General features: G+C 36.6%; 1 protein-coding gene across 1 annotated transcript in view; it reads left to right on the forward strand.

Moving 5' to 3' along the window:
* The window catches only part of LOC6041987 (potassium voltage-gated channel protein Shab), a 76,967-nt gene that overhangs the window by 35,691 nt on the left and 21,163 nt on the right, over window positions 1-20,113 (forward strand). Inside the window, 6 exon segments of the mRNA XM_038261783.1 lie at window positions 2,469-3,312; window positions 9,623-9,754; window positions 15,904-16,049; window positions 16,186-16,356; window positions 16,674-16,700; window positions 17,813-17,926. Of these exon segments, the coding sequence (XP_038117711.1) occupies window positions 2,469-3,312; window positions 9,623-9,754; window positions 15,904-16,049; window positions 16,186-16,356; window positions 16,674-16,700; window positions 17,813-17,926 (1,434 nt within the window).

Here is a 20,113-nt window from a genome sequence, read left to right on the forward strand (position 1 = left end):
GATAAATTTTTTTATCAATCGATTTCTAAAATTCTTTATCTGAGCAAATCTGTAGATTATTGCAAATTTATATTATTCATTTTATTTATTTGATCAAATTAATTTAAAATCAAGCAAAACAACAAAAACGTGCATATCTGGATATGAAAATAAAAACTCACTTTTGAGTTATTTCAATTACTCAGGAACGAATTTTAAAAACATTCTTTTCAATTCAGTATGGGTTAATTTCATTCAAATTTGGATGATAATTTAAATTTGCGTATGTAACATTAAAAGACTCTAGTAAAATTCTCCCAAATTTGAAAGAAGTTCACCAAAAAATAAGTAAATACCAAAACTCATTCCTAAGTAAAATCTGTTTTAGTCATGAAACCAATCTGAAATAACTGAGTGAATTATAAAAAAAAATACAGGAAAGTCGCAAAATCGAAACTCGTAAATCGTAGTTACGACGATGGAACATTTCATGGATTCAAACTAACTCTAAAGCCTGGAACACAATGGTGCGTTTGAAGCAGAGCCGAATGACTCTGCGTCCAACACATGGAAACCACTTGGAACCGAAAATCTACCAAAAAAAACCCTCTCCGGACGATGGTGCAGAGAACGAACTCCTGCGTACGTGTTGACCCTACCTAGGTTCCTTCCCCGGGTTGGTCAGACTGGATCGACACATCCACTGTGCATTCTTCATTCATCTCCATGTGGATAGTTATTCTCCGTTTGGTTGGGATCTTTGTCACGCTCAACGTTTCCTTGGTATTTCCCCGCAATATAATAATATGAATCTGAGCACAGTTATCACTGCTTTTCTCCTGTATTAATACAAATCACTGAAGTTTTGGGTCGGACTCGTTTGGGAGCAAACTCCGGGCCGCCGCTCGAAATCGGAATGTTTCTCGTTCGTCCAAACTAGAAACATAACAAATTGTTAGTTTTTTTTTTGTTCTTATCGGAGGAGCTGCAAGGCTCTTGTACAATCGAAACCGATGTCCGATTTCAGCTTCAAAGTCCGGGCGCTTGGATTTTGTTCCCATACGGTCTAATTCCAAAAGTACTGGGCTAGAACAGCGTTTGCATATTATCGGGAATTTTGAATACAATGTGTTTGATTTTACAAAACATTGTATCTTTTTTCAACCAAAACTTTTTGTCAGCTCGAGTAAAATTTGTTGGTCGATTGTGAAAAATCTATAATAACCGTTCAATAGGACCTATCCAAGGATGTAAACATTCATCTCATCCCACTCACACTCGATATTTAAAATCACTAGAGAGAGCGGGGTAAACTGTTTATTCACATCCATGGTTAATGTCTTTTGAAATGTTTGTTTTTATTACTTATTTTTGTCAAAGTTTATGGAACATTCAAGTCTTGGGACCATCCATAAACCACGTGGACACTTAAGGGAGGGGGTATGGTGATTGTCCACGATCCATACAAAAAAGTTTATTTTTGTATGGACAATTGTCCACGAGGGGGGGGGGGTAACAGAATCCCAAAAAAGTGTCCACGTGGTTTATGGATGGTCCCCTTCAAAAATAACAAATATTTTTTATCAACATATAAAGAAAACATATTAGTTTTATTAATATATACTATCTATTTAACCTGTTACAAAAACTTTGACAAAATATGTCGAGCCAAATTTCCAAGTTCAACGCTGTGAAAGGTTTCAGTTTTGGATAACAACATCGCAGTACATCGCGAAGCAATCCGTTAAAATACAGGTTGATTTTTAAAGCATGCTGTCTGATATAGATAAAATATGAGACGATACACCTACTTATCACGTTATTTTGCGTTTATTGCTGAGCACTTTCACGCAAACTGTGTTTTGACAAAGAAATAAATAGGCGTTTCAAGTTATCTTAATTCTTTTTCCCGAAAACATACTCAACAAAACCTGTATCTGAAAGACATCGTTCGCTTCGTGATGTTCAGCGAGATAGATACCAAGATTAACAAAAAAATGCCATTTGCTACCTTTTTCTTCAAGATAACCTCAGTTCAAATTTGAAAAGAGCAAATATTATTGAACTCAAAATTCCAATCGTTTAGATGTTTAGATCATTAATGCAATTGAGTCGAAATTCATTCGATATAAAAATGAAATTAAAACTGTTGATATCCAATACATACATGATGACCAACACTGACCGACTGAAGGTTTTGGTTGAACTAAAAATTGGCAAATCTAAACTGACCCCGAATGATAATAAAACCGATGCAATTCCGCTACCCCAAATGTCATTATAATTTCATTGTTTTATTATCGTTTTCGATATTTAACCAGAACTAAAAGCGTCAAGCTAATTTTATAAAATTAAAACATCCTCGAAAGAAGTAAGCAAATTATCCAATTGATGATCGTTATTTAAAAAAAAAAATACCCAAAAAAAGAAGAAAAAGTCGAACCGCTCTCTCTAGTTTTTCCGTTCTTGTTGCCTATCTTTAATTGCAGGTAATTGCCGTGATATCTATTCTCTTCATAGTATTATCAACGATAGCTTTGACACTCAATACATTACCGTCCCTGCAATCCGAACATAATGGCACCTCCCAGGACAATCCCGAGCTAGCGATGGTTGAAGCGGTGTGCATCACCTGGTTCACGCTCGAGTACGTCCTGCGTTTTAGCGCATCGCCGGACAAGTGGAAATTTTTCAAAGGCGGCCTCAATATTATCGATCTGTTTGCAATTTTGCCCTATTTTGTGTCCCTGTTCCTGTTGGAGACCAACAAGAACGCCACGGACCAGTTCCAGGATGTGCGCCGGGTGGTGCAAGTCTTCCGCATCATGCGCATCCTGCGAATCCTTAAGCTGGCCCGACATTCAACGGGCCTGCAGTCGCTAGGCTTCACACTGAGAAATTCCTACAAGGAGCTGGGTCTGCTAATGTTGTTCCTGGCAATGGGCGTTCTCATCTTTTCGTCCCTGGCATATTTTGCTGAAAAAGACGAGCCTCAGACCAAGTTTATATCTATACCCGAAACATTTTGGTGGGCGGGAATCACCATGACCACGGTTGGCTACGGGGACATCTACCCCACTACTCCGCTTGGAAAAGTGATTGGTACCGTGTGTTGCATATGCGGCGTACTGGTAATCGCATTGCCCATTCCTATCATCGTTAACAATTTCGCTGAGTTTTACAAGAATCAGATGCGGCGTGAGAAGGCCCTCAAGCGGCGCGAGGCACTCGATCGTGCCAAGCGCGAAGGAAGCATCGTCAGCTTTCACCATATCAACTTACGCGATGCCTTCGCCAAGAGCATGGACCTCATCGACGTCATCGTCGACACTGGTGAGTACCTCGAGAGCTGTGCCCAGTTCCTACCTTTTTTACCTCCAACTCTTTTTCTTCCCGTATTTTGTGCTGTGACAAAGTGACCTGAATGCATGTTTCCTTCTTTCACTAATCACTTCATCGAAGTGCACTTTCATAATGTAGCTTTCCTTCAAATACTACTATCCTACTATATATTATCCAAAAAGATAACATATCACCGCCCATCTCGATGAGACAATGTTTGTAAGCACTCCAAACGCATACCTCAAGAGTTTGGAATGTTTCACAACAACTGTGATGCACGGTGTAGTTCAATGCTTTCCTTCTTTAAATGTAAAGTTCAATTGATTTTTAATTTATGTTATATTTTGTTGCTGGTGTAAAACTTCACACGTGTGTTTATTTTCAGCATTTTTTTCCGTTGTACCCTCGCTGTTGACGTTTTTGTCTATTGTAAGAAATCTTGTTTTGTTCGAGCAAATGCAAAAATACAAACACTTTTTTCAGCTTCAAGTAAAAACAATAATTGTACAATAAGATAGAGTGCGAAAACTTAAGTGAACATTACAATACGCATACGTTCATAAACCTAACAATCAATCAGCGTTGATTAGCTATAGGCAACATTAACAATAAGAATAAACATCGATTAGGTGAACATTAGGTGAAGCTAAAAACAGTTACTCAAAAAACTCAACTTCAAGGGTGTTACACAAAACACAAACTCTTACTGAAACCGAAAACACCTTTCCCTCACCTTACTCTCTCGCTTGATTTTGTAGGTTAAAATAAGTAACTGTGCTTATTTTGAGCCAATTCGGCTAATGTTTAAGGGTCGCTACACATATTGCACATTATTTCTTATTTCTTCTACACCAGAAGAAATAAGCAATAATGTGCAATATGTGTAGTGACCCTTAAACATTAGCCGAATTGGCTCAAAATAAGCACAGTTACTTATTTTAACCTAAAAATCAAACCAGAAGGTATCTCTTAAGATTTTCAAAAAAAAAACAAATTTTTGTCGCCCTAGGGTGCACTGAGCTTTAATCCTAAATATGAGTTCAATTGGATGCAAACCCCAGCATCCCAAACCAAGTACATTTTGTTTACGATTTTTTCTGTAGAAAGTCACGAGAAAAACAAAAAAAATCATCACTTTATCATATGAATAAACGTTGACAATCATCGCAAAATTAGTTCATGTGCTCAAAAATTTCTATACGTGAAAAGTGACCTCGCCATAAAAAGGCATAGAAAATGTGCATGGTTTGAGTTGCTCGAGTTTCCATTCAAACACGCTCATAGTCTGTCAAATTATAACTATTCTTATATGCAATAATTGATTTTTATATATTGATTAATTTGCTAGTATAATGCAACCAAAAATTGTTGGAGAAATGTTGGACACGCACAAAAAAAATGCTTCAGCTAACTGTTTTCTCATTAACTTGGTCAACAATAAAAAAAAAAACATTGAGTATTCTGTAAGAAAAAACCTCTGTAAGATTTTCCCTCAACAACCAAAGCCCACCTAAAGCCGGGATTAATTTCAAAATCAATCTAATTTCCATCGAATCAAAACAAATCTTCCTAAACAGAGAAACATAAATGACGACAATTGCCAGTTTCATCGAAGAAACTGGTACAACAATTTTTTTAACCAGCTCCAAAATAATCAAAAAAAAATCGTTATCATTTCTTGGCTCATTAGTTTAAATATATTTAGAGTAACATTAACAATGATAAGTTCGTGAATGCTGAATCCACGTTGCTATATTTCTGGAGCAACATTTGAAAGGGGCGGTGCGACATTGCTCTTACGGCCTTTCGTCCCATTTAAACTAGAGAGCCTGGAGCTTATTAGAGAACTGTCATCTCAAACCAAAAGTACCAATCGAAGCACGAGAACTGTCAAACGGAGGTACCAATTGGGCTTAAGACAAAGGATTTTGCTCGATTGGTACCTCCGTTTGACAGTTCTCGTGCTTCGATTGGTACTTTTGGTTTGAGATGACAGTTCTATAATAAGCTCCAGGCTCTCTAATTTAAGCGCGTGTAATGAAAGCCGTGAGAGCAATGTCGTACCGCCCCTTACAAATATTGCTCCAGATTTCACCTCTCCTTTTGTCTTTTTTATCTTCCAATAAGAAAGGATCCATTACCATAATTGTACCTCTGTTGGACAATGCCGATAAGAGTCAAGTTGTCTCAGTTCTTCTCGGGCCTGCGCTATTTCAAGAAATTTGGTGAACAATAACAAAGATTTCGATCAAGCATCCTTAATAAAGAAGGGCAACAACATTGACTAGTTCCTGCTTTAAAAAATAATCAAAATTTAATATTGGTTGCAACATTTGTAACCCAAAAAAGCTCGTCAACGTAACAGCGTTGAGGAAGTGCATGTTTCGAATGCGCTAAAAAATTATTCGCATGTCATAAATATATTATGCGCCGTTATGCATTGAAAGCATAAATCAACACCTGCATCATTGTACTGCCATACAGCATCACTTAGCGCAGCAAAGCAAGAATCGAATGCATATTTGATGGCATACTCAATGTATTAAACCTATCAAACCAGCTTCGTTGTGTTAGCTCGTCTAGCTTGCACTTTGTAAAACTTGGATGTAAACTTACATGTTTCAAATCGTTCATGTTTTTGATTCAAAAACGTAATTCTATTGTACATGACTTCCGTGTAATAAACTGAAATTTTTTCGCAAAGGCTACTCATAATAATTATCGATCGCAAATATTATTACAAAATAATAAGCCTGAAAGAATAATGAAGACGGTTATCTATTGCTACAATCAATTTAAATTAAAACAAGGCTTTCCAGTGACATATTCTTCAAGCAAAAAATACCCATACACATAATTCACAGCTCGCAAACGAAATCTGACCGACCGAGCATGTGGGTTACATTGCGTTGAAAACTGGCACAAATCTTCCCCACGAATGACCTTTTCATTTGCGTCCCCTTGCGGCGACGACGACCGGTACCAAAAAACACCCCCGTGGGGTTGATTTATTTCGAAAAGGGTTTGCGCTTAATCGGAACATGCAACCCACGTGGGCTGAGTTATTGTCTCCATCGCCGTGGGGACCTGCTTCAAAGTCCACAATGCGGTCCACTTCCGGCGCGTTCGTTCCACTCGGCCCAATGGGCCGTCCCGCGATGGCGACAAACGACGAGGGCGACGGGGACATGCTGTTAATTTCAACAGGCAATTTGCATTTACAGCTGAAATATGTCCTCACATTTTACAGCCGGCAGTCACGTTCTAGTACTACTAGCCGGGCTCTAGTTAGAGAGTGCATCCTGATTCGGAACGTCAACAACCGCAGCTAAACTGTGCCAAATACCAACCAGACAGAAGTCGGCCACTGCTGCTGCTGGCACTCCCCCAATCTACATATATGAACTGACCTATAGCTGGGTCCACACGTGTATCAGGAGTAAATTATGGCTAATTCCAGCATATGCTAATACTCCTGCCCTGGCCTGGCCTTGTTTGGTAGAGAGAATCGGACGTGGTACGAATTCATAACTTGCAAGTAATGAAAAGTTTTCGAGCAGACAGTTTATGGCTTATTCGAATGGAGTGGCAAATCCTGAGCAGTTTTTTGGCACACCTTCACCCTTCATTGTTAAATTGGTAATGCCATGTGAATAATTTCAGCTCTTTTGTAGTAACATCGACAAAGTTTTTCAAACCTAACTCCGATTGATGTAAACTTTGTTGTTGTACGATCTTTATCATGCCAAGAAAAGAAAACGACGGAAAAGATTCGATGTTGTACTACATGATTCAATCACTGGTGAAGCCAACTGCCTAAAGTTAACCGTCAGGATGTTCGTCGAGGGGGAGGGGGCAAAAAAATAAAAAAAAGTTTAAAAATTGAATTTACGAGCCATGGTTTCAACACTCGAATGAAAAAAGTGTGTTAAAATGCATTAAACAGCTGTCCAGTTGTTTTGCAAACATTAGTTTCCAAGCATTGACGATTTTTTTTTAATCCAGCCCAAACATCCTAAATATGATTATCAATGCAAAAAAAGCATTTCGGATTGTTTTCAGTTGATTTAACTTCTATTTTCACTAAAATGTTGAAGTTTTTTGAACAAATATTTTTTTGCCCCCTGATTATTCGGAAAAAAATTTTAAGGGGAGGGTGCGACATAAACTTTCAAAATATTTGCAACGGCCTTATTGTTAAACAAATTTCAAATTAATTACCTAAACTATAATTAAGCAAATTCTTGAGATCTTTCCCATAAAAAGTATACTTTTGAATATAAATTAAAACATAAAACTCACTTGATCTTAACCCAGTCCGAGCCGAAATAAGGTTTATAGCTGAAAGGCCTATTAAACGGAAAAAATCAATTCTCAAAATCGTGAATTAAATTCACGAATGCGAGAACCACGAAGGAATATATTCACGTTTATAGTGCAAATGCATACTTATGCATACTTATGAGCAAATTCCGTCGTGGTTCTCACATTCGTGAACTTAATTCACGATTACGAGAATCGATTTTTTTCTGTGTAATAAAAATAACAAACCATCATCTTAATCCAACTTCAGGTGGTTGCCTTACATATTTTTATTTTCCAATTTAGTTAAAGGTTCTAAATTATATTATAAATTTAACTTCAAAAACTGATACTTTTATAGGGCTGTCAGATCTTCAAAATTAATAGCTCATCAATATCGTTGAAAATTTACAACATGATATGATTCCTTTCAAAAACAACCCTTTATAACATGTAAACTTTCGCAAAAAAAAAAATGCATAACTGTAGTGAAGTTTTTGATTTTAATTTTGAATGAAAATTCAAACTATTCAATAATGGCTTGGCAATTGGTTGTGTAGGAATAAGTTGAGCAAGGTTTTTCACAACCGCATCAAAATTTGTAAATCTTCCGAGGTCTCTCTGATGATACATTTGAGAAGTTTGTAGACTTATTCTCCAGATAGTGCCCACATTAATAATTTGTTAATAAAAAAGCAAACTACTTCAGAACCCGATGTATCAACACTTGTATATCCAGTAAATGGCACCCATCTTAACCTTTTGCTAGTGAAGACCAATTTTACTCGACATTTATAGTTATTGGTACAGGAAGAATCAGCAATTTTATGCCACCAACATCTGTTGCAGCTCCTCCGCCCACGAAAATCTGACACCATCGTCAACGAGCTGCTGCACGATGATGCTGCTCTGCTCAAGTTCTTACCACCCCTAAAAGCCAAGAAAAAGCTACTTCATGCTGCTGCTGCTTCACTTAGACCAAGTTCGAAGCTATGTTCAGGCAATGTCCAGCTGGCACACTAGTACCAAAACCAACGACAGAAACAACAAAAAGTTGCCTGAATAATTTAAGCTTGCATGGTTTTCCTCATATCGAACTGGTTAGTGGGTCGGGTTGGTTTATGACTGCGGCAGGAGCGATGTGGCAACAATCAATCGCCTTCTCGAACACGTGCACAAAAACTTACAATTCAACCAGATGTATGGTTCAATGGAAGCTGAAGTTTAATTTAAGGGTAGTCTGTAAGTTTCTAACGATAAAGTAGATGAAATTGTGGTAGATGATGAAGATGATATACTAAATACTACATACACTTCACATAACATGCCCAATAAAAAAACACCAAGTTTATGTAGATTATGCTAAGCCAGAAAAAAACACCAGCAATATTTTCTAAGTATTGTTTGATTTATTTTAGTTCATTTCATTTTAAAATTAAATTTCACCTTTTTGAACATGCAATCTCCCGACCAAAGTTTAGCAAAGCTTAGTTTCAAACCTTATTTTAGAAATATTTTAACTAGAATGAGTAGCATTCATCAAACAAAAAACAACCGTTCAGAACACGTTCTACGGTTCCATTAGCTGCTGCATCCATGTAAGATAAGTTGTCACATTAAACATTTGTAGCATTTCAAGACTCTTCAGAACCATTGCACAGTATCTAAATTGTCCGTCAAGGACCCGCTTCCCTTGCATCCAAAATGATTAGCAATATATTTCCGACATTTGGGAGCACAAAACATGGCCGTTAATATTTGTTTACAAATTTAGCAACTTTTCTCCATCAGCAAACAAAATTGGTATCGCAAGCACTTTTGAGCAGAGAAAAATATTGCTGGTCGTTGTTCATGACTGGATTTATGCCAAGTCCAGATATTTAGAAGTGTTTCACACGAATTTAGACTTTTCATGCGTTGTACTTAGAAAATTATCGAAAGCTATTGCAAATCCGGTTAACCCTTGCTGCAACAAATTGATACCTCCCGTCCCGTCCAGGTGAACAAAGTGATCTGATGGAATCGCCGGAAGAATCGATTCTGGCCACGCCGCTGGCCCCCAGACGAAGGCAGCCGCCGCTATCCTCCCGACTGGCCGAGTTGAACGAAGAACTGCGTGCCGAATCACCGAGTATGAGCAATAATTTAAGTGATTACATTAGATAGCTAATTATTTATGCCAATCCGATGAGCAAAGTAACTTCCGGCACCGTTACCTGGTGTTGGTTGCCGAGCTGCATAAACCCCAATTTCATTACACTACCCTGAGTAGACACACCACTAGTCAAGTGAACTGTACCCGTTCTGTACTCGTTAATGTATATGTGTAAACTATTCCGAATTGTCACATAAATTACACTTTGTTGTACGCACTCATATCAACTCTGTTGTAGGCTACAAGCTTGCACACCCAAAACCAACCATACCGGAAGGCTGTAAATTAGAAGAAAAAAAATGTCGTCCTTATTAAGCTAAAAACTTACCTATTATGTACAAGATGATATCTCGAGCAACAGGCTCCAGGATAGTTAGGACTCGTTTTAGAGACGCAAATATCCGAGGACTAAAATAAAAGTTAAATGGATCTAAAAACAAATTGCAACCATCGGGTTTAAATAACCCAGAGCAGAAAGCGAGAAGACGCGACCAAGTGGAGACCTACGATTTCAACTCTACATTTTCAACGCTAACAACAGCAATAGCATCGTCTTATAGATCGTCAATATTCAATACGGCACTTAATCTATCAATCGCTACCATGCAGCTGCAAGACTTTACTGAATAATCAGAGTTGGTTTGGTTTACTAATTTTGGTCAACATTTGATCCTTTCATTTCGTAAGAGTGGGGAGACTTGATTGCCGTATTTTCACTCAGATCTCTCCCAAGAAAACTTTGAATTGTATGCATCATTTGGGATATGGGAGCTTAATTCATCTAATTACTACGTCTAAAAAGCATTTTTGAATAAAATGATTTATTCGCTATGCCAATTGTTTAAAATCCATTATTAAAATCCTCAATGGAGTTTCGAGACTGCCAAAATCTCAAGTCCCTCCAAATTCACTGTTTTAGACTACTTACACTGACCAACAAAAAATGACAAAAATGAATGCGCAGGCTCAACTCGAGACGAAACATGAAGTTTGGGGTCCCCAGAAACACGTGCACCTTGGATTTTTCAAAAATATTTGGACAGGGCCGAATGGTTTTTCTCCAAAGTTTGTATGGAGAATTAGGGCGGTTCGTTACTCTTGCATACAACCAAAAAATTGCATGCAATATGTGGGAGTAGCGAACAGCACTAATTCTCCATACAAACACTGGAGAAAAGCCATCCGGCCGTGTCCAAATATTTTTAAAAAATTCAAAGTGCACGTGTTTCTGGGGACCCCAAACTTAATGCTTTCACCTCGAGTTGAGTCTGCGCAGAAAATTTGTTGGTCGGTGTTATCTATTGTTAATATGTTTAGGTACCTATCTACACATATTTTTAGATTATGTTCATTTGTTTTGTGCAGTAAATTCCGTTTAATTTCGCACATCTTTTTAAAACATCAAAGGAATCAACTCTCCCCATTTTTATTTTTAGAAGTTCGTTAAAAACGCCTGGAACAATTCAGGGTAATGAATGCAATACTGATTAAATTGTAATGCGCTTCAATTAAAAGTATCACTCTCTGTACATTCGACTAACGTTTGTTTGTGATTTTTTCGTCACATCTAAAGCTCTTCGAAAAGTTAATTTGATTTTTCCATCTATGATAAACTGCGATCAAGACAGTTTAAATTTTTGGGATTGCCTTTAAATCCATCATGTTACAATATTTCAATAAACTCTTTTTCGAATGAATTTGAATGTGTTTTCAAAAGTGATAAGAAACGTCTGATTTCCATATTTTCGTAATCTTGCAATAAAGACTGATAAGGCAAAAAAATATCTTTGGGAAATATTCTATTATCTTTAATATTTTTAAACATTTTTCCACAATTGTAACAACTTTACTAGCTACTTCCACATTGAAAACTTGAAATTTTAATAAATCATCAAACGATTGCATCGATGACAATTGCCGTCCACGAGTTTAAAACTAAAACCATTCTAAATAACATCGTAAGTAGAAAAGCATAGATTAGGGAAAAATCTAAAGCGAAACAAGTAGAACAAAAACAGATAATTGCTGACATTTACAGATCAAACGGCTTCTGACACTTTTCAACCACTATTGAACTCTCGCGATTCTTCTAACGAACTTTCTACGCACATACCTACAAAAAAATTTAAACACACTTTTAAAAGACCAGTACATTTATCATAATGCTTGCGACTGCTTTTAAAATACTGTACAAGATAAAACAAAACTTTCAACAAAACAGTAATTAGCTCTAGGGCAACACAAACCACTACAACTAGTATTTATCGTACAGAAATGCAACCAATCTGAGCTTTACATTCATGTCAATCTAGCATACTGCTTTCAATATATAACTCCTAATTTAACCAGAAAAAGCGAATGAGAAACAATGAAACTCATAAAATCTAAAAATTCTACCGGTATTTAAATTATGATATTATTGTACCACTCGTTATGTTTAATTAGCTGATTAGAGAGGCTTGGGCCTTCAAAATAAATGAGATACATTTTTGGACAAAACAAACTGTTTCGGTGTTATTTTCAGTTGGCACTTGGATGTTTTCTTTGATCCCTCTACTAGAGAAATAGCGAAATTCAAACAAACAAAAATTATTGCATTCGAATTGATTTGTGTTTTTCGCTTTCCGTTCAACCACCTTTGCGTTCTGAGTTTATGTGATTGATTCTGTAGCTTTTTAACTTATCTGTTACCTTTCGAATCTAAACTGCTGTCCACAACTTTATCGTTCCTTCTTACTTACTTCCTTTAGTTTTTGAACTTTGCGTGTGTTTTGTTTTTCGTTAACTGTTGACTTGTTTATTCTACTAGTGTTAAGAAAATAGCTTGTGAAATGAGGCAAAGTGCATACATACGAACTACAAAATAGTATAAAACATTGTCAGTCTTCTAGCTACAATTTAGCATTACAATTTTGAACACGATTTTTAGCTACATAGATCAATGAGCGGAGTGATAAATTCTAGAGCTAGCCAACACCAAAGTGGTAATCCCAGTTAGATTGTCGCTAGAGTTTTGCAAATATGGGTCATTCCACCTGAAGCGGAACAGCATTTGAAAATTACAGAATCTCCGATTCTGCTCAAATTTGGCAGAGCTGTTGAGACTATCAAAACATGCAAAAATCCCGAATTTCATCCAAATCGGACCACCCCCTCCATTTTTGGACCCTCCCAAAAAATCGACTTTTTGGCGATTTTTGAGCGAAACCCCTATTTTCAAACGACGATAACTCAGGAACCACACATCTTTGAGGGTCGGTCTTGGACTCAATTTTGAAGGAAATTGAACGTAGAATCCATTTCCGTGATCAAAATTTAGATCAAAATATTTTTTCTACCTGTATTGCGCAATTGAAAACTTTAAATGAGCGTATCTCAAAACATCCCTATTATTTTTTTAAATTTTACCTCACCATCGTATTCCCCGTCCAATTTTACATAAGAATCACCTATCGACAGAAAGGAATATGTTTCGTTCCAGAGATATCGAATTTTAAAGTTTTGAGTATTTGAGATTACCTAAATTAGCTACACTCGCCGCATCTGCTAGAAGCACTCAGTCGTGCTGATCAATAATTACTACCTGGTGTTCTGTAAGATGAATTATTTTTAAAATTTTATACGATTTTAAGATAATCAATACCTTGAATAATCTAATTTTTGTTTAAGGAATATTTATTGGGTGATTTTTAATGTGCTGTTTTGCCTGATCTCAGTGTCATTGAACCATATTAGGGGAACAGCATCTAATTCCAGCGTGCCTCTAATGTTGGCAGGTCAGAACTTTGACATTCAATTAAAGCTTATTGAAAGCGTTTTCAACTAAAATCAAGTGATAAATAGCTCAATAAGAAGTGAGCAAGCAAGTTTTTATCAAAAGTTTTGCAAAATTTGTTGTTTAAATAGTGAAAATCAGCAAATTGGATGGAGTTAGGAGCGAGGTCTTAACCTGCCAAACATACGAGAATTTCCCCTAAGTAATATTTGAACTTTTAATATTTATTTGCAAATGCTATAGAGTTTTTACAATACAATTTTCAAAAATTTATCATTATTTTTCTATTATTTTTATATTTTTCCTAATTCCTCATTTCATCCCATTTTATCAAATTATTTTTATTTTTTATTTTTTAATTGAAGCTGGCTGTAGTAGATGAAATAATTTTCATGGGTTCTAGAGCTTTTGCCATGTGTGGTAGCGAAATAGTGTCATTCAGCAAAAACCCCAAAATCTGCCGTACGGTATGAAAGATTGATCATATTAAACCGATTTTTTATATTGTAAATCAGATTATTCTTTGCGATTTTCTTACATTTTTCAGTTTTATACATTCCAGAAATCCTCCTCCTTAAGGGGTTACATACATGTAAATCGTCAAAAATGTCAGAGGTTGGTGTGACCACACATTCAAACTTTTTTATGATTTTTTTGCAGGGCATTTAATTGTACATTTTCATCTATTAACAAAATAAATATGAAGACATTTGGATGTACCATTGCCGAGATATAGCTATTTTAAGTTAGCAGTTTCAAAAAACGGGTACCACGATATCTCAACACTGCTTTGACCAAATCAGCTCAAAATTTTGGTGAAGACTCGTTAAACCGGTCCTGTGTGCATGACGAAGGCTGATTTTCAAAAACTTAATTTTCAAAAGAGATAAAAATACTTTTATGGTTTTTCATATAAAAACCTCAGTATTTGATTTTTGTATTTTTTAAAAGCAAAATTTCAAAATCGGGCTTCGTCATGCACACGGGATATGCCTTGGGAGTCTTCACCCCAAATTTCAGCCAATTTGGTCCATCCCATCTCGAGATATCGTGGCACCCGTAAATCAACTCGGTGTTCTGAGAAAAACGCTCACAAAGTTTGACAGTCCGCTTTGCGTACTGCAAAATTTTGAGCCTAAAATCGTCTCTAACTCAGTTAATCATGTAATAACTTCATGAAACTTTCAGGAGTGATTGAAAATCATCTATTTAGTGGATCCAATAAATTTGCTGAATTTTGAAATTTGGTGATTTTCTACATGTATGTAACCCCTTAATCATGCTTAACGAGAGTTTTATTTATGTTAATTCTTAATTTTTAACACGATAATGTATCCTACACTTTTTCTTAAGTATAACCTACCAGATCAATTGCAATTTCCTGCTAGATCTGCGGGAATTCCATTCTGCCCTGTATTGCGTGTCGTTCTTGCTCTGTCCTGTGGGCTAGCACACAAGTTCACCGTATACTATTTTTCAAATTTAGGATTATACAGCAGTTTCCTACAGTGGTGTACATTAAATTTTTGCCTAATTTGCTAATGATTATTTGGGATGAAATCTTATTTCAATAAATAACCAGGTAGCAGTTATTGATCAGCGCGCCCGAGTGCTTCTAGCAGATGTGGCGAATAAAGGTAATTTAGGTAATCTCAAATACCTAAAACTTTAAAATTCGATATCTCTGGAACGAAACATATTCCTTTCTGTCGATAGGTGATTCTTATGTAAAATTGGCCGGGGAATACGATGGTGAGGTCAAATTTGAAAAATTAATAGGGCTGTTTTGAGATACGGCCATTTAAAGTTTTCAATTGCGCAATACAGGTAGAAAACTTATCTTAATTTCAATTTTGATCACGGAAATGGATTCTACGTTCAATTTCCTTCAAAATTGAGTCCAAGACCGACCCTCTAAGATGTGTGGTTCCTGAGTCATCGTCGTTTGAAAATAGGGGTTTCGCTCAAAAATCGCCAAAAAGTCGATTTTTGGGAGGGTACAAAAAAGGAGGGGGTGGTCCGATTTGGATGAAATTCGGGATTTTTACATGTTTTGATAGCCTCAACAGCTCTGCCAAATTTGAGCAGAATCGGAGATGGTAATTTTCAAATTTGCATCACCCATATGGTAAAGATGACCTGGTCAAACATAACTGCGGTAGTTTATGCCATATTTGATCAAATTCAAACTTTTTGGCAAATTCAAACCAATAAATTTTGGTTTCAATTGTAATCGGTTTGCTCTCTAGAATAACCAACGTGTTTGAGTGTGCTTTCTTAGTACCAGGCCAGCAACTTGTTCAATTTGACAGTTTATTTTCAATTTGATTATTCATTTATTCTGACCTAGGACACAATCTCTCAACCGGGGACGGCAACAGTACGGAGGAGGGCGATTCGGTTGGTGGTGGCCGTAATCCTGCCATGACCGGAATCGGGTGTTATAAAAACTACAAACATTCCGCTGCTGGATTGAGGAAGAGTATCAATTCACAGGTATACTTTAGCGATGGTTCTCAACCAGTAGGTGAAGGGACTCTGAACATTTGTTGTACTGTGATTTGTGTTTGATTTCTTACTTGTTAATATTCTAATAACATTTTTCGTTGACTTTCATCCCGTGCCAACTTAGTCCGAAAATTACCCACAAAACTCAACGGGGCCAATGGATGCTGAGGCGGCTCCACCGTACAGTCCGTCGATGCAACACCACAACATGATGATCGACATGGACGCAACCGAGGATCAGCAACTCATCATGCAAGACACGCCGCAGCACGAACCAATGTCATGTTCGAGGGCGGTATGTATCGATAGAATAGCCACCTTCCTCATGTTACCATTTTTATGACCTTTTTGTTTCAACACACAACTATACTCAATCTCATACTCATTCTAAATTGGTTTTGCCTGCTATTGTCCTAATCTATCTAACCATCTAATCGGCGTACATGTAGAACTCGACCAAAACTCCTAATCTGACCTCTCAAAGCTTGCCCTCTAAAGTAACACATTTTCAACGACTCTAATTTTCAATCACATGCATTTCCAAACTAATTACCGAACAGTAATTGTAAATATAACGTATACATTGAATTTCCCTAAACCAACTCTCTATAGTACTACAACAATCAATGGAGCACCGAGGTATTTCCCAACTTCTTACCTTTACTAACTTAACAGCAAAAATGCGCGTACTTGGTTGGTTCTTAATTCCCAAACAACCTGAAAGCAATCCAAGTTGGAAAATTTGTTCCCTTTTTTTTTCAAACACCTCCCAAAAAATGCTTTCAAATTACGTATGTTTTTTGCTTTTTTGCCACTCTGTGATGCGATCTTTTTTTTGCCAACTTTTTTAAGCTCAGCAAAATGATTAAAAGAAGTTTTCTGAAAATTGTACTAGCGTTGAAATTGGACACTGAACGACTTTTAATCACGTATAAGAAATACCAAATGTGCGTATCACAGATTTTTGTCTAATCGCAGCTTTTTGATTGCAAAACACTTGCAGTTTAAATTTTGAGTATTCATCGAATCACGTGCAGTTTATTTTTAAAACAAACAAAACCAGTATAAAATTTTCTCAAAAACAGTAGATAAATATTTTTTTAAATATCAAAGTGGTCATTTTGAAAGACCATTTTTCAAGAATGATGACATTTTCACTGACATTAAACTTCAATATAAACTTTCTTTGACCTCATTGATGTTCCAGAAACTGCATGATTTATCTAACCTATGCACTACGCATTACTAAGCAAAATATAATTATCACAATAAAGATAAGATTTCAATGATAAACATATAAATTTTGTACAATTTCTTCATTCAAGATCCAGCCATTCAGAGTTGTGTAGTAAGAAAAGAGTAATCAATCCGAAAGTTTCTGGAACATCATCATAAACACAATGTAGACTAAATTTGACATTTTCCTTTAAACTGTTCACCTACTCTGCACGTTTCAAACCTTCACTAATTCATTAGTCTCACCCTCTTCATCCACATTCTACTTACTTACTTCGTTCTACTTGTTGTCAACCTATTTGCTCTGTTTTTCTGCTTTCCACCGATGCCTTCGTACGAAACCTCCGATCTCCTCCCCCATCACACCTTCTAACTCGGTTCACTGTTCCTCCCTTTTTTGTTTTGATCTCGTTCTCTCTCTCTCTCTCTCTCTCCCTCTCTCTTTCTCTCTTCGTTGTCCCTGCTCCGTTCTATTGTCCTTCCTTTTTTTCAAAATAACCACCCACTCGTTCTAGGAAGTAGAAGAACTTCGACGACAAGTTGCTTTAGAAACATCTTCCACCAGTAAACGGGACAAGTCCGATACTGAACTGCCATCCGAGTTTGAGTGTTGTTTTTGCACGTCGAAGGTACAGTTTTCAATCATTGACTCCTAGCTCGCTGTTGTCGGCTCGTTATTAGTACTCTCTAGCCCACTATTATCTCCTACATATACTTTGAACTTGCTGTATTTGCTGTACATTTGAGATGTATCTTACTACTGTTGCATATTCAAAGTTGTAAATCGATATAATTTAATATAATTTTGTTGTTGGTAGCGAATAGCATCTGCGTAAGGAATGTGCTAGTTTTCAATTTATATATTTTGTATGGATTTACTAACTTATCTATATTAATAAGTTTAGCAATTGGTTTAGATGACGCACCTCAATGTTAAACCAAATAAGTTAGCGTTGAAGACGACACAATGAAATACTTATGAAATGACATCAAATTATTTTTTTTTTTTTTGTAAAGAACTATTCTGAAGTATTGCAACAAATCTTTTGATGATATACAGACAGCACACAAGGAAAATTTGTAGCAGATTTTTGTTTATTTGAGGCATGGTTATCATTAACTTCCATAGAACGCAGTTTTTAAAAGCAATAATCTATTATTAAATAGATTTTTACCATATATTTCACGATATTTTCTGAATCCATCCCATAGGAATAAATTTATTAAAATACCACAATGATTTCAAGTCCAAATGCAAGTCTTGAAGTCCATAATTTTATTGAAAACTTTGAAAGCGAGACAACTAGGATTTAACTCTTTGTGTATGGTTGTTTTATGAGTGGGTGTGTTTGCGACTTATGCGTGATCAAAATCGTGCCATCTATTTCATTCTCTCACACTTTATAAACTGTCATTTGAGTGAAAGGGACGCACTCTTGTTTACAAAAGTTATGTGCCCTTTTGAAATGTTAGGCTCCAAACAGCATTTTCCTAACATCAACAAAAAGCACATGTTTAAAAACAAAAGACACACAAAAAACAATTTACCATTCATCACATATTTTCAGACATGTCGATATTTATCCAACTCATTTTCATTCAAACTAACATAAAGGCATAAAGGGCAATTCTCTCAAGAATTATCAATTTCTTATACAGCAATTCCATTTGAAAAGAGCCTAAACCGAAAAAAAAGTTCTCCGATCGGGCTCAAAATGTTTCTGGGGGTTCCTTGGCCAAAACACTTACTTTAATCGCGGCGAGTTAAACGAAGTTTAGCTTTGTTCGCAGTTTGGATAACTGTTGTCAGCTGTGCTGATGATGTTGGTTGCGTCGATCAATTATGCGGAAAGCAATTTCCGTAGCTCGAGTACCAAAAGTTGCGTATTTTAATTACAAAAAAATGGTACCCAAACATGTATAGGCCATCGCTGAAATTTTTAAGTTACCGTAAACTGGGGTCAATCGGGACACATGGGGCGAATTGGGACAGCAGTTCTAACCATGTTGGAGCAAAATATTTTGATTTTTCTGGTTGGTTTCGGTTAGAACAGAATCAGACTAACAAAATGTGTACATCCATTTCCAAATTTAAAAGCTTTAAGTGTTCTAAAAACTGCTGTCCCTATTCAGACTGAAGTCCCGATTCGCCCCAGATTACGGTATCGTAGTTTTAGTGAAAAAAGTTGTTTTTTGCCGATTTCTTCATTTTTCTGTCTTTGCGCGTGGCGCGTCAAAAAACTCAGTTTCAAAAAATCTTATCTCGGAAACATACGGTTCGACATCGCCATTTTTTTGGTAAAAAAAAGCGAAACTATTGGCACTACGCCCCCCGGGGCATGGCCTTCCTCTAACGTGGGATTTCTGCTCCAGCGCCTCTGACGAGACAGGAGAAACCGGGACCGACGTTTTACTTCACCATCCGATAGAAGCTCAGTGGATAAGGCGGGAATCGAACCCGCGTCTCATAGCATCATCGGGATCGGCAGCCGAAGCCGCTACCCCTGCGCCACGAGACCCACACTGCCATTTTTTTGGTATTATATGTGAAATTTTGAGAGGAATCCGATAAAAATATTTTCAGACATAGGCTCTTTGGTCCAGACACGATCAAAACGCCATTTAAAGTTTTCATAAGACTTTTTCAAATGTTAAGCAGGATTTTTGAAACTTCTTTCTATTTTTCCGAAATAGCCAAACTAACACCCTTACTTTTGCGTCGAAGACAGCTAAAATCGGATAAAATGACACGGTGATACGATTTTTTTTTTTTTGAAAAAGTGGTGTTTGCGAAAAATGACGAAAGCACGATGTAG

Source organism: Culex quinquefasciatus, chromosome 3 (genome assembly GCF_015732765.1).
Source record: "Culex quinquefasciatus strain JHB chromosome 3, VPISU_Cqui_1.0_pri_paternal, whole genome shotgun sequence".
Taxonomy (NCBI): domain Eukaryota; kingdom Metazoa; phylum Arthropoda; class Insecta; order Diptera; family Culicidae; genus Culex; species Culex quinquefasciatus.